Here is a 16,495-nt window from a genome sequence, read left to right as displayed (position 1 = left end):
ATTATCATTCTGTATGTGTAGGCTTAGAATATATAAAATGATGATATCATACAATAATTTGTGGAACACTTACGTTGAATGGTGCCATACAAATCTCTTGCAAAGCCACCTTCGGCTTGCAGGGCTCCTGCCCGAAAGCCCTAAATTAATGTATCTAACATTATTCTGTGAATATAATTCAGTACGTTTTATAGTTGTATAGTTTAATATGTGTAATCCTTTATCCAGTGACAGAGAGTGTTGCTGATTAATATGTAGATGGTATCAGTGTCAGCTGAGAGCATAATAGAGTGCAAGGATTGTAGGTTTGCCAAGGTTTAGGATCCATATACCCTTTAAACCAGAAATTGAAAACATTAGGGAAAACCATGCACAATAGGCTAAAACATAACCTAGACATGAGATGCTATGGGACAAGAGATAGTGGGAAATTTACAGTAGTTGTTTTTTCCAGGGTGAGGAAATAAAGAGTTGTAGTGGCTTCAAAAATTTTTTAGAAATAAAAGGAGAAAAAAACTGGAGTACAAATGTACGAGTATATTTTAAAAAGTAGATTTTTTAATGTTTATAAACGTAGCTAACAGAAGTGTGGAAGCAAAAGACAGACAGAGTCAAGGGAGGAGGGGGTCATTCTTCCACTGTATAGAGCACTTGTAAGGCCCCATCTAGAATATGCCTACAGTTTTGGTCTCCATCACTCAAACAGGACATTATTGTATTAGAGAGGGTACAGAGAAGGGCAACTAAGCTGGTAAAAGGTATGGAAAATCTTAGCTATGAGGAAAGACTGGCCAAATTGGGGATGTTCACGCTGGAGAAGAGGCGCTTAAGGGGTGATATGATAACTATGTATAAATATATAAGGGGATCATATAATAATCTCTCTAATGCTTTATTTACCAGTAGGTCTTTCCAGCTGACACAAGGTCACCCATTCCGATTAGAAGAAAAGAGGTTCCGCCTAAATATTTGGAAGGGGTTTTTTACAGTGAGAGCTGTGAAGATGTGGAATTCTCTCCCAGAATCAGTTGTACAGGCTGATACATTAGATAGATATGATCTGTTTTCCTTTAAGTGATATTACTCTTCCTTCCCACTCAAATAGCAGATGGTTTTTAGAAGGGTTGTCCTTCAGGAATTGTGATTTTTTTTTTCACCTAAATAAGCACTTGCCATTTGCTAATTCCATGTAAGATTGCAGGTATTCCCTGGTCCTACTCTGATTTTAAGCTCATTGGAGTTGGGTTACTTTTAAGAAAGTTCTTCAAATATTACTAACGTTTTGTAGGTTTCTAATCTGGATTTGTCTGTTCACTCCAAGCCTCCAGCATGACAAATGTTAATGATACTATTATGGGATAATAATTTTAGGATTGCATGGTCCACAGAAGCAAATGCAGAATGTCATTTCCTGGCTTTATTAAAATGAATGAACACATGTACAATTTATTTCTGTCAAACCATCATCTAAATTCATAAGCTATTTCTCATGTGTCAGAAATCTGTGTTGGTTTCCTATTTCCTTTGCTTCAGAAAAAAATACAGTTTCACATTTATCACTCCGGGATATAAATGAGAACCACACGCTCTCTACTTCATTCAGTTTAGACTAATATCCCAGGAACAATTTAAATCCCATCTCTTCAAGGCTATTCAGTAAAAGTCAGGCACTAATACACCATGTGTCCAAATGGATCCATTCCTATCTATACCTAAAAGACTGATAAGAAAAGTCACACCAGCCTTTCTATTTTTAAAATACTACCAGCAGCCCACAGACACTGTAGAGGCCATTTGATTTGGCATTTAAACATTTTAAATTATTTATAATGCACTACATTTCCCAGAAACCCTATAATACGATAATCTGAAAACCATGAATTTTTCAGGCAATAATCCGAAAAACTCTGAGCTTTCAGGTGTCAAATCCGAATTTTTCTAGTTATTTTATTATATTTATAAATAAGGAAAAGTTGTGTATGGGAGTTTGGTCAAATTTGTTTTACTAAAATAATGAGAACATTTTGAGTTTTAGTAAATAACCCTCATAATATATTCACAATACAATGCCTTCCTATTTCCAACACCTCATTCTTTATCCTATTGCTTTTAATCCTTTTTCTGGTGGGTATCCTTGACATTACACCCCATTGGTGTATAATAGTGCTTTTTTGTTACATAACCCTATTTACCAACTGCTTATACAGGATCTTATTTTAGGAATCTATCAGCTCACACTGTTAATTCCTGCACAATTGGGTTGCGTTTCAAATTTTTATTGGTTTGTCTATGCCAATCTATGAAAACAAATTGCTCCCCCTATCTTGCCTTATAAACAGTGAGGATTGTGGTTACATGGTCACGCCTGTCACATGATACATTAGCTAGTCCCTTAATCCAATGAACTAGCAGAACTGCCGTAAACTCAAACACCTTTCCTTAATTTAAGGGATTTCTCCTGCAACGAAAGAAACCTTCTCCTTCAGTAGAAAAATTTTAATTTTTTAAAATGAAAGACTGAAATGACAAATTTCTTTCATCTGGATAAATAGCTTTAGAATTTTTACATGATGCATAATGCACTACATTACTTCCCAGCAAATAGATAGAAATAATAGGTATTTTTATCTGATGTTTGTGGTATGAATAATTCAATCTTGAGATGTCTGAGTTTGAAAAACAGTAAACTTTTGGCAGATTTTTTATGTTGATCAAATCAAAGTACTCTTTTTTTCTGTAAAATACTTTTTTTTTTTTAAAATAGATATTGCACAGGAAAATAGTGAAAGGTAACCTCGTTGCAGACTAGATTTCCTTTCCCTAATAATTAAAAGAGGACCCAGCATGACAGAAATGCACCAGCAATTCAGTTCTTTTAAATAGCATTTATCGGATTAAAATACACAAAGCCACTTCCTGTAAAATAAATTGTGATAAACATGTATATCACATTCATATTCACAAATATATATTTTTTTAAATAGTTTTTTTTTTTAAAAAAAATTTAAAACTGTAAACACTTGAGTAATGTGGAGGCTTATTATATAATTGTCAGATTTTAGTGTTTTTCGAGGTTTTTGAAACAACGACCAAACTCCAAAACCACAATTGTCATTGAATTTATTAAAAGATCCTAATATAAAAAGTACGATTGAAAAAAGAAAATGCTGAATGATATTGTAAAAAAAAATAAAAGTTTTTTGGATAATTACTAGCGAAAAAAAATCCAAAAACTCTAAAGGTCCAAATTGTTTTAAAGTGTTCCAATCAGATCAGTGCAGCCATTGACTTCTATAGCACCTCAACATTGAATTCTATAGTACCTCGACAACTTTTACATGGTGATATTTTGCATTAGAGGTTTTTGTGGTTTTTACACAATATATATGGTGTCTGGAAAATGCCTTTGCTAGAGTAGGCTTGTTGTCAAAAACACATCTGACGGATGCCAGAACAAAATCCCTGACCCTGTATTTGAATGTAACATTGTACTATACTTCAAACAGTGTAATGTTCTGTCCAGGGATTGTGCAGGTCTGGATAAAATATGAATGCATCTGGGATTTCACTGATAAAAGGCAGGTTGTAAAATGCAACCTCTGGGTTTTTAATACAAGGACGCTCTAACTGCCAAATCACACATACTGATTATTTCTTTTAATCAAACTCAGAGACGACTCAGTGAAAAGGTGAGATGCACCTGCAGCAGATTATGTATGTGGCTAAACAATCAAAAGACACCAGCAAGTGATTTGAAGTCAGCGCCTCTCCTGAAAGCAAACATCTAACGACTCTAATATCTCTCTAATACCCTCTGTCTGTCACAACCTGTCAGCTGATTGTGGCACACTTACATATAGTAATGGGCGAATTTATTCGCCAGGCGCAAATTTGCGGCAAATTGCAGCGATTCAGCCCCGGTGAATACATTCGCGAAACCGCTGCGAAAACTCTACATAGAAAATTCGCTGGTGTAAAAAAAAATGGACGCTGGAAAAACGGATTGTCAAAAACGAGACCCGTTTCGTGAATCTTTCGCCGTTTTGCGAATTTCGCTGGGAAATTCACTAATTTATCTGCGAAACGCCCCAAATTCGCCCATCACTACTTACATACGTTAATATTTTTTTCCCACAAACTACTGTACATTACACTTTGTTTTTCAGTCAACATATACAGGTATGGGACCTGTTATCCTGCTCAGTACAAGGGCTTTTTAGGATAACAGATCTTTCTATGATTTGGATACCTTAAAGGGGTTGTTCACCTTTGAGATAACTTTTAGTATGATGTAGAGAGTGATATTTGCAAATGGTTTTAATTGTTTTATTATTGCAAGTTTTTGAGTTATTAAGCTTTTTATTCAGCAGCTCTTCAATTTGCATCTTAGCCAATCTGCCAAATTACCCTAGCAACCATGCATTGATTTGAATAAGAGACTGGAATATGAATAGGAGAGGCCTGAATAGAAGGATCAGTCATAAAAAGTAACAATAACAATACATTTGTAGCCTTACAGAGTATTTGTTTTTTAGAAGCGAGTTAGCGACGCCCATTTGAAAGCTGCAAAAAGTCAGAAGAAAAAGGCAAATAACTATAAAAAATAAATAATGAAAACCAATTGGAAAGTTGCTCAGAATTATCCATTGTATAACATAATTAAAGTTACCTTAAAGGTGAACCACCCCTTTAAGTCTACCCGGAAATCATGTAAACATTAAATGAACCCAATAAGCTGGTTGTGCTTCCAATAAAGATTAATTATATCATATTTTGGATCAAGTACAAGGTGGATTATTTTATTACAATGGAGTCAATGGGGGATAGCCTTCCCATAATTCAGAGCTTTCTGTATAACATATTTCCAGATAATGGACCCACACCTATATATATAGTTCTATATTGGAATAAACAATTCACGGATCAGCGCTCCCTTTGTCATATGGCTTTTTTATTTATACACACACATGTTACAAAAATCTAACATTAAGGTCATCATTAGGACCTGGATACTATTAAATCTTTACCGAACCTTCTGAAAATGCTTATATTGAATGTATACCTTCGGTTCAGGTGCTTGCTTTTTTGTCTGCCTTGCAGTTGATTGATATTTCTTATGTATTTGTTATATTATGTTATGTATTTATTGTTCGAACCTAGTTTATAATGGTGGGATACTAAACACTGCACATAATTTAATTTAGACCTGACCATGATAGGATTAATTCTATTGTGACCAAATATAAATGAAACCTATGTTCATATTAGAGAATTCAGAGGACAACTAAAGTTTAACAAAGAAGTAGGATACAAAAACTGCACATTAAGGGGCCCATTTACTTAGTTTGAGTGAAGGAATAGAGGAAAAATAGTTCGAATTTCGAATGGTCGAATATGGCTACTTCAACCATCCAATGGGCTACTTCGACCTTCGGATCGAACTAAAAATCGTTTGACTATTCGACCATTCCATAGTCAAAGTACTGTCTCTTTAAAAATTTCTTTGACCCCCTAGTTCGCCACCTAAAACCTACCGAGGCCAATGTTAGCCTATGGGGAAGGTTCCCATAGGCTTCCTAACAATTTCCTGATCGAAGGAATATCCTTCGATCGATGGATTAAAATCCTTCCTTCGATCGTAGGAATAGGGCATAATCTTTCGACTTCGAAGTCGAAGGATTTTACGTAGACGGTCGAATATCGAGGGTTAATTACCCTCGATATTCGACCCTAGGTAAATATGCCCCTCAGTTTTGTAGTTCTTTACCAGAAAAACAACAGCTCTTAAGCAATGAAGATCTGTGCTTCAAAATATGCCCACAGTTCCCCATCTTCTTTTCTGCTGCCAATTATCTAAATTTAGGAACTATGACAACTCCGAAACTGGTGATATTTTCAGCGGATTTTAATAATCAGCCCTGCAGCAACAGCATCTGTGACAAGTAAACCTTATTTTCTCCTTGATGATTTATGACAACCCCTACGTTTAGTTTCTCAACAGCTATTCAAAGCACACTGAGCATGTGCAGCGTCACTGACACTATTAACAAAATCCAGAATGGGTACTTCATGTGAACTAATTTAAAGGAATGGATCATTATTGTTTAGAGACGCTGAACCTTTAGGGTGGTGCAGTAAATTTAGGGGCAGATTTATCAAGGGTCAAAGTGAATTCGAGGGAATTTTCAAAGTAAAAAAATTCGAAATTCAAAGTAATTTTCTGGATACTTCGACCATCGAATAGGATACTACGACTTCGATTCGAACTAAAATAGTTTGAATATTCGACCATTCGATAATCGAAGTACTGTCTCTTTAAAAAAACTTCGACTTCAATACTTCGCCAAATTAAACCTGCCGAAGTGCTATATTAGCCTATGGGGATCTTCTATAGCATTTTTATATGTTTTTTGAAGTCAAAGAAAAATCGTTCGATCAATGGATGAAATACTTTGAATCATTTGATTCAAAGGATTTCATCGTTCTATCTAACGATTTTACTTCGACCACAAAACGGTCAGATTTGGTGAAAAAAACTTCGACTTCGATATTCGAAGTCGAAGCAAAGCCATTCGATGGTCGAATTTCAAAGTATTTATCACTTCGAAATTCGACTCTTGATAAATCTTCCCTGTGGTGTATAAAATACTGCACTTCTAGCCATATTGATTTTTAGGGGTTAGTTCTCATTTTAAGCATATAAGGGCTTGTTTTGAAGAAGGGTAAAGTACAAAGTCTCGTGGTTTGTCCACAATGGACATTTTTCCCGTCTACTTTACTTATGCCACTCCACTGTCAGGAGAAAATATATCAGGAGCACAAAGGTTTGGGCCTGGTTGTGCTAATGTGCAATGTGTTGGGAGCAGCATGTGGCCAAGAACTGTACCAGTGTGCTATACTACTGTGCCAATCAGAAGCATTTCAAGGTACATTGAGAATGATGCACCTAAGTATGTCTCTTTTCATTTTGAGACTGCTATGCTGTGTGCCTTGGGAAGGTTGCACCAGCAAAAACATGACCACTGTATATTCAGAGAATGCTCATATACAGCTCAATTTATAGGTGTAAATGCAAAGAACATGGCAGGATAATAACCTCTGTCTGCTGTTTTGAAATTAGACCTAAAGTTCAATGCCACCTGTCCAGTTTTCACGCGGACAGCCCGGTGTCTGGATTTTCTAATCAGGAATTCTGAACAGGATATAGATGCTAATGGCATGGTGATCAGCCAATCACCACAACATAACCTCACCCTCTGGCACAACAGAACCACCCTAAATCATCATCCCTGATGTCATGCAGCCCCCTTCATCATTGGTCCTGCCCCTATGTCATCCATCCCACCCCCTGTTCTAAACTGGAAAGGGTGGCAACCCTAATGTAATACACAATGTAAAAGATTCAATATTTCCCCAGTTGCAAATCAGTACTAAGTACTTTTAACTTTGAAAACAATAAATAGTAATGTTGCCATTGTTGGGTTCATAGGCATTACTTTAATTTATTTTGGTCCACTTTTCATTTTTTATTTTCATTTATATATGAAGCATGTGTAGAAAAATAATTCAATGAGGTACTGTACATGTGAAAATTGTGATACCCAGCAAATATACAGAGACAGTCGTGGGTGAATATTATTAGAGTTCTTCCCAGTTACATTCTAGTAGAAAATGATGGAAAGAGAAGGTTGATTGTGTTGTGCCTAATTAAGGCAACAACAAAAAATGTGTGAATTTTATTCATTTCATATTGTGTGGGTTTGTAATTTATCTTTTACTGGAGGCATAGCAATTGGAAACCAATAAATATATTATTAATAGACTGTGGCACACTTAACATCATCATTATTTATTTACATAGTGTCAGCAGTGGTCTTACAATAATTTAACAAACAAGTGTATACAAAAACTCATAAGAGCTTACACTCTAAGGGGGTTATTTACTAGAGTCTGAATGCAAAAATCATGGAATTTATTGAACCCTGAGGAAAAGTCTGAATCAGAAAATCTGGCATCTCAGACCTGTCGAGGTTGCAGATAAGTCAATGGGAGAAGTCCCAATGATTTTTTGATGTGCGCTGGGTTTCGTGCAATACCCCAAAGTTTTTGGGTGAAAAATCTGAAAAAATCATGAAAATCGGATGAAACATCTTAAAAAATCGTGAAAATCAGATTATTTTCTGCAAAGCATATTTTCAGGAAAATGTAATAATAAATAAGTGCAAAAAACCCAAGCGGATTTGATCGGAGTTTGTAATAGAAAATATTGAGAAATTCGGACTTTGATAGATAACCCCCTAAAGGTTTATTGTACATTTCAAACATATGGGGGGTTAATATCAAAGTCTGAATTTATGTCAATATTTTCTGCTACAAACTCCGATCAAATCTGCTCAGGTTTTTGTACTTATTTATTATAAAATTTTCCTGAAAATTTGCTTTGTGGGAAAAAATCAGATTTTCACGATTTTTTCAGATTTTTCATCAAATTTTCACGATTTTTTTTGGTTTTTCACCCAAAAACTCAGATTTTTGCTCGTAAACTCCGAAGACTTTGGGGTATTGCCCGAAACCCAGCGCACATCAAAAAAATCCTTGGGACTTCTCCAATTGACTTATATGCATCCTTGACAGGTCTGAAATGCCGGATTTTCTGATTCTGACTTTTCCATCCTCTGGGTTTAATAAATTCCAAAAAAGTCATGATTTTTTAAAAGTCAGATTTTATAAAAAAAAAAAAAATGATCACAAATTTTTCGTGATTTTTGCATTCAGACTTTAGTAAATAACCCCTAGGTATATGGAAACAGCTGGTGCGAAAAGTTAAAATAAAAGGACGCTGGAGACCCGGGTTCTATGCCCGAATACAGGTCTTTCTTGCTAAAGTACCTGGGTGTTCTTAAATTGCTGTTTTGTCTTGATTCATTCCTGATCTCCTGCTTTGACTTTGACTCCGATACTCAATGCTCATCAATATGCTAAAGGGAGAATAATAAAATAATATTTCTGGTTGCTATTGGTCACTGCACTGGTACAAGTCTTTTCATAGGTTATCAACATCCATTATAAATTCTGGTTATTCATATTTACTTTTCGAAACTGTGACTTACAGCTTTCAATCTAATTATAAACCATCACCATTAGCTCTTTGCTCTGTTTGCATCTTTGCATTGTTATTTCCGTTTACATAGCTTTGTGTTTTCTTCTGCCCTTTGTGGTCTCCAACCTGAATAAACTTAAGCCTAAACTATATATAACTTTACAGCACAAAAACCTTTTAGTGGTAATTACATAGAAAATATATTTGGTTGATATGAAGCAAATGCCTTATTCTTTGTTTTTGCAGCTCTTTGTAACGCATGTGTTTTTATACTTTTAGTCTTTCTTGGGTTGGGACAGGAAACTGTTCTGTGTTTGGAATGTGTATTTATTTGTGACATCTAAACCACTTTATATTGAGATTTTAAGAAATGATCTTTAGATTGGATAAGCAAATTCTAAATCTGTTTTTTACTATACACCCTACAATCTAATTACAGGGCTGCAATGTATAATGGAAACCTGTTATCCAGAAAATTCCGAATTACAGGAAGCCATCTCCTATAGGCTCTATTTTAATCAAATAATTCAAATTCTTAAACAGTAAATACAAAAAATTAAAGTGTTCAAAGGAACGATAATATACCGTTTCTCTGTACTGGTAAATCTAGTGTGTTTGCTTTAGTTAATATAAACAAGCTGCTGTGTAGCCATGGGAGCAGCCATTCAAGCACAGAATACACAGTAGATAACAGATAAGTTCTGAAGAATCCCATTGTATGCTACAGAGCTTATCTATTATCTGATGTGTAACCTGTGCCATTTCTACTTTTTCAGCTTTAAATGGCTTCTCCCATGAATACACAGCAGCATATTTATATAAACTATTGTAGAATTTCTCAAATAAATACACCAGTTTTACCAGTATAGATCAAAACAATTTCATTGTTTGGTGTTACTGTTCCTTTAACAAATGATTTCCCTTTTCTCTGTAATACTGAAACAGTGCCTTGTGCTTGATCCTAAAATATAATTAATCCTTATACTGTAGGAGGCAGAACAATTCTATTGGGTTTATTTCATGTTTAAATTATTTTTTAGTAGTAGACTTAAGGTATAGAGATCCAAATTACCTAAAGATCCCTTATATTGAACCCTCCAGGTCCAATAGTTGTACAGGTATAAGACCTATTATTTAAATTGCTGGGGTCCTGGCATTTCAGGATAATCATTGTAATTTGGATCACCATGCTACAAGTCTACAAAAAATAATGAATTAACATTAATTAAACCCAGTAGGATTTTTTTGCCTCCACTAAGGATTAATTATATATTAGTTAGGATCATTATTACAGAGAACAAGGAAATAATTTTTAAAAATGGGAATTATTTGGAGCATTCTGGATAATGGGTTTCCAGATAATGAATCCCACATGTCTTCATAACAGGCATAATAATAGTAATGGAAATTGTGTATTACTGTGTAAAATAATATAAATGTTGCTATCCACAATTAAACATCTACTACCTGGGGGAAAAAAAACATAGATACATGTACATGATTATTTTGGTTATGAAAAAATGATTGCAATTATTGGGTTCAAATTCAGTATTGGGCATGGAAATCGTTAAGAGCTATTGTATGAATTCCTTTATTTAAATTTTAATAATCTGAGTTGTCCTTGGAAAGCTAATTATATTTATTGAAAAAATATAAAACCATGTTTCTTTTCAATATTTTTTTTTTTTTACAAGTTTCATCTGTCCCCACATACGTTTCATGGCTCAATGGACAGATTAATGGAGCTGAGGCAATAATAGACATTCATTATCACAACAGGTGGGCTTCGTACTGGATATGGAGAAAAGTTATTCTTTTTCTTATCTAGCTCTCTGGGCTCACTTTGTACTGCTTTCTCTGCATTAGAAATTAACTGGGAATCCTAGTATATATTTTAACGGAATTGATATGCTAATTTGTGCAAGGTAAATCACAAATCGTCTCCCTTGACAGGCAATCATATAGCTCTGCATTCTATCGACTTAAAGGCAATCGTCATATTTCTAGAAAACATTTTTCTCACATTCTATTTAATATGGAAGGAATATTTTTGCCTATAATCCTTTTAACAGCAATAGCACTTACATCTTAATAGTAGGATTAGAGTGTGCTTAAAAATAGTAAGGATAAGTCAATGAAACTATGACGTTATCACTAACCCTAAATGAAAGGGAGATAACAAAAAAATATTTGCTTAAAACATTGCTGTCTTGCACCACATGACTGATTTCATAATCATGAAATAAATGTTAAGTACAGGTATAGGCTCTATTATCCGGAAGAAGGGTTGACACCTATTGGACTGGTTTGAATCTGGGCAGGGGGCAGGGCTGTGACACTGCAAGGGGTGGGTCATGACATCAGGGGTGGGGCTATGATGTGGTAATCGGCGATTTGCTGATCGCTGTGCCAATCATAGGAAATCCTGCCTGGTTTTCCTAATTTGAAAAACCAGGCAGGCAGTTTTAATCCAGGCAGCCCTTCAAAACCAGATAGTTGACAACCCTATCTGGAATGCTTGTGACTTGGGGTTTGCTAGATCTTAAGGGATCTTTCTGTAATTTGGAACACCGTACCTTAATTCGAAATCAAAAATCATATAAACATTACATAAAGACAGTAGGATTTTTTTGCCACCAATATGTATTCATACAGTTTAGCTGGGATCAAGTACAAGTACTGTTTTATTAATACAGAGAAAAAGGAAATCATTTTTAAACAATTAGAATTATTTGCTTATAATGAACTTTATGGGAGATGCATCCATAAGATTAGTGTTAGGTGATTGAAAGTTGTAAAGGCAACTTAGTTAATGGTTTTGAAATTTATTCTTGGAATTTCTTAATGGGGCACATCTTTTTTTAAAAAAATTCTCTTAGTTTAATCAATTGTATGTCTGAATCCCTTTTTAAACCTTAGAACATGTACACTTAGATGAAAAGTGACTATGTTAAGCTTACTTGCATTAGTTTGCTTTTTGAAAAGATTGCATTTGGAATTCAGAAGCTCAATTTTACTCGCATTGATTAAGCCCTTTGAAGCTGAAAGAATAAATGTGTTCGGAAAGATCTAATTAGAAGCAGAAAATATTGAATAAATAAATAATAATAATACACTCTGTTGTACGTTATTTCAAGCCATATGAGCTATCACGTTTACCTTACTGCCCAATATGCAATGCTCTATTTTTAAGATTACATTAGTTTTAGCACCACATCACTTGCCATCATAGTGACAAGATACATAATGGACAAGGGTACAAGAGTCAACATTTTGATGCAAATGCAATAGAGAACTAGGGATTGTAATAATAGTAATACTATCATTCCAGAGTGAAGGTGCAACACCAGAAGAATCTTTGAAGTTACTAAAGGGCAGATTTATCAAGGGTCGAATTGAAAATTCAAAAAAGTTTTTTATGGTCAAAAGTGTCAAATTCGACTAGGGAGTTGTTCAAATTTGATTAAAATTTTATAAAAAGATTTATCATACTCTGGCCCTTAAAGAACTCAAATTCAACTATTCACCACCGAAAACCTGCCTAATTGAAGTTTAAGTTAATGGGAGAGATCCAGGGATAAATTTTGAGTTGTTTGTAGCCTTCCTGACATTCTAGTTTTTTTCAGGAAGAAAAACTCCAAACGAGTTTTTAAAATTCAAATCGAATTTGATTCAAATTTGATTCAAGTTTTTGGGTCGATTCCATTCATCTGAGTTTAAAAATTTTGATTTTTTTTTTTTAAAGTAGATTTCGATTGGCTGAAATTCGAATTTATGGGAGTTTAGGGGAGTTTTTAAAAACCCACATAAATTAGAAATTCAACCTTTGATAAATGTGCCTCTATGTGTCATTGTTTATTTTTTTACATTAGAATGGAACACTAAGGGGCATATTTATCAAGGGTCAAATTTTGAATTTGAAAAGCGTAGATTATTCCCTAGTTGAAGTACACAAAAAATAGCTCGAAATTCAAATTTTTTGAAAATGAAAATTCACCTTAACCTTTGATAAATCTGCCCCTAAATGACTGTGTCGAATAAAAAGGGCAAACAAAAGCAGGAGAAATTAAAGAAAAACTATACCCCCAAAGTGAATACTTATGCAACAGATAGTTTACATCATATAAAGTGGCATATTAAAGAATCTTACCAAACTGGTATATATTTAAGTAAATCTTGCCCTTTTACATCTCTTGCCTTGAACCACCATTTTGTGATGATCTGTGTGCTGCCTTTGAGATCACCTGACCAGAAATACTAGAACTCTAAGGGGCTGATTCACTAACTTCGAGTGAAGGATTGGAAGTAAAAAAACTTTGAATTTCGAAAGTGTTTTTTGGGCTACTTCGAAAATCGAATGGGCTACTTCGACCTTCGACTACGACTTCGACTTCGAATCGAAGGATTCAAAATAAAAATCGTTTGACTATTCGATAGTCGAAGTACTGTCTCTTTAAGAAAAAAACTTCGACCCCCTAGTTCGCCATCTAAAAGCTACCGAATTCAATGTTAGCCTATGGGGAAGGTCCCCATAGGCTTTCCTAAGTTTTTTTGGTCGAAGAATAAAAGGATTTAATCGTTCCATCGAAGGATTATTTCTTCGATCGTTCGATTGAACTATTTGTGCTAAAATCCTTCGATATTCGAAGTCGAAGGATTTTAATTCCCAGTTGAATATCGAGGGTTAATTAACCCTCAATATTCGACCCTTGGTGAACCGGCCCCTAACTGTAACTGGAAAAAGTGTGGAAGCAAAAGACAGAATTCTGTCTGTTAATTGGCTCATGTGACCTAACAAGTATGGTTTGTTTGGTTTCTTTGTGTGCTCTGTGAATTGTACGATCCCAGGGGGTGGCCCTTATTTAAAATGGCAGTTTTCTATTTATGATTACCCTATGGCATTTACTACTAAAAAAGTATATTGTTGTGAAAATGGAGTATTTACATGAAGCAGGGTTTTACATATGAGCTGTTTTATGCAATATCTTTTTTATAAAGACCTACATTGTTTGGGGGGGTATAGTTTTCCTTTAAAGGGGTTATTTACTAAAACTTTTGTTTTTAATATTTTACCAAAAACAAACTCCCATCCAAGAATTTGCATTATTTATTAATATTTCAGGTAAAAAAAATAGTTAAAAAAAAACGAGTTTAGAAAAACAACTCCAAAGTTTGAGTTTCAATTCAAATCATACATCTTTATCCAATTGGCACTCGAAAAACTTGAATTTATAGCATTTTTGAGCGGAAATCAGTGTCAAACACCCCAAAGCTCCCAAAATTTGTGAAGGTTAAAAACATATTCAAATGGTTAAAGGGACAGCTGCATTGACTTTTAAATAGATTTGATTGGTTTTAGAATATTTTCAGATTCAGACTTTCAGCAGCTATGGGGCAAAATAAATTCTGAAAAATTCTAGATTTTTTTTTTCTAAAAATTCACTTAAAAATATTCTAAAAAAAACCCGATTTTTTAATAAGTAACCCCCTACATCTTTTGCATTCAGTATGGATAGACAAAGGTGGTCAGAAAAGCAATGATAAAGGTAGTTAGACTGCTTTTGAAAGGTGATTTGGAGATAGAGGTGCTGTATGGCATTGGAGGAGACAGGGTCACATTGAATGTGCAGTTATCAATATAAAACTGGAGATATGAGATGATTGATCAGGTTTGTTGGTTTGACAATGTTTTTTTTTTTTTATTTTAAGAGGCAGAAAACCCTTTATTAGCAGAGGAGAAGGAGCACTAGCCTAAAACATTTATGGAAGGCTTTATAAGATTAAAAATTATGCTAAAATATGTAACTTCTAATTTTGTTAAGAAAAGAGGGAAGGGGTGTAAGAAGGAGGGGTAGATCAGCAAAAGCATGTACATTATCCAGGACATAGATACATAGTTGGCCCTAGGCTGAAACATGTACTGTACTGTATACTGTATATAGCCAATCTCCACGGTTTTAAACTTTGATGAGAAACCTCTTTGGTAATAAGTTAATTTATAGAGGGGATTATTATTGTTACAGGTATAGGGTCCGTTATCCATAAATACAAAAGGGGGGTTGTGGGAGCACTCACATTGCTAAGTAGAAATGTATATAAGTATAAGGGAAGTGCTACTGGCATATCCAAATGGGTCAGTGCACATTCCCTGGGCCCCTGTCTAAGTAATTCAGTAGATATGCAAATGCATGTGTTAACAAAGACAGGAGTTTTTAGTTACAAAGTTATGATCATAATAAGTGGCAAGAAGCAAGCTCTCCATCTTGACTGGCCAAAGAGCTTTATGGAAGGGATAGAAGTGAAGTAAAGGTCTGAAGGTGTTTTATACCAAAGTATCAAAAGTGGGAAATAATGTACATAAATCATTTTTTTTCTAATTAATAGCCAGATAAGGTTTTAAAATGAGTTGTATTACTTCTTGTTTAAAGCTCTAGAAAGCAATTTAAAAATTCTCATTTTTTTGTGTGGATTTTTCTAGTTTCAAGCAACAGTAAAAGAAGGAGTAACGGGTGTCATGGTCAACTTAACTGTGGAGGATAAAGACGACCCAGCCACTGGAGCATGGAAGGCAGTGTATACAATCATCAATGGGAACCCAGGCCAGAGTTTTGAAATTCATACCAATCCAAAGACAAATGAAGGCATGCTTTCTGTAGTCAAAGTAAGTCATCATACTGTTATTTGACTTTATGCTATAAATATATTGGTAGCTTGCATGACCCTCTAAGGGATTTTTTGGGCACAAAGCCTACTCAGGGGATATGTAGACTTGTTTTATATGAAATCATTTTAACATAATCCAGACCACAAAATTGTGGTGTATTTAATCATTTTTCCCGTACATGGGGAAGTTTGACAGCACTAACCAACTCTATTATATTAATGTAGGACCCATTTATTCCATCTGTAATAAAAATGATTATGAGAAACAGCAGTGTATTAATAATGGTTCAATACTGTATCAAAGGGTTATCAAAAAATTATTAAGAATCCACATTCATCTAAATATTCATCTTTCCTCGCTATCTGCCTCTTTATCTTTGTCACTACAGTGTTAGATTAAAAATAACTGATCACGTGCAGATTTTTATTTTTAGCAATATACTAAATGATTTTATTCCCTAGTCATGATGGTAAACATTTAAGTATATGATTTTATTAATACAATAGAAGTATTTAAAGAGATTGCAATCTGGCTGTGAATGTTTTGTATTGTCGTATTGTCGTATTGTCGTATTGTCGCTGTCATATGCAGTATACTGTAGTTTTTTCTTATTCCACTTTGAACATATTTGTTAGTTAATATAGTTACTGTACAGGTATGGGACTTGTTATCTAGAATGCTGGAGATGTGGGGTTTTCCAGATATGGAGTTTTTCATAATTTGGATCTTCA

At 34.4% G+C, this 16,495-nt stretch overlaps 1 protein-coding gene across 1 annotated transcript in view; it reads left to right on the top strand.

The window, feature by feature from the left end:
• cdh13.S (cadherin 13 S homeolog) overlaps positions 1-16,495 on the top strand; it is a 524,164-nt gene that overhangs the window by 445,564 nt on the left and 62,105 nt on the right. Inside the window, exon 9 of the mRNA XM_018260586.2 lies at positions 15,579-15,761. Coding sequence (XP_018116075.2) covers positions 15,579-15,761 — 183 coding nt within the window. The remainder of the gene's footprint in view (positions 1-15,578; positions 15,762-16,495) is intronic.

The sequence above is a fragment of the Xenopus laevis genome, chromosome 4S (assembly GCF_017654675.1).
Source record: "Xenopus laevis strain J_2021 chromosome 4S, Xenopus_laevis_v10.1, whole genome shotgun sequence".
Lineage (NCBI taxonomy): Eukaryota > Metazoa > Chordata > Amphibia > Anura > Pipidae > Xenopus > Xenopus laevis.
Note: the sequence above shows the minus strand (reverse complement) of the source record. Positions and strands in the feature narration are given on the sequence as shown.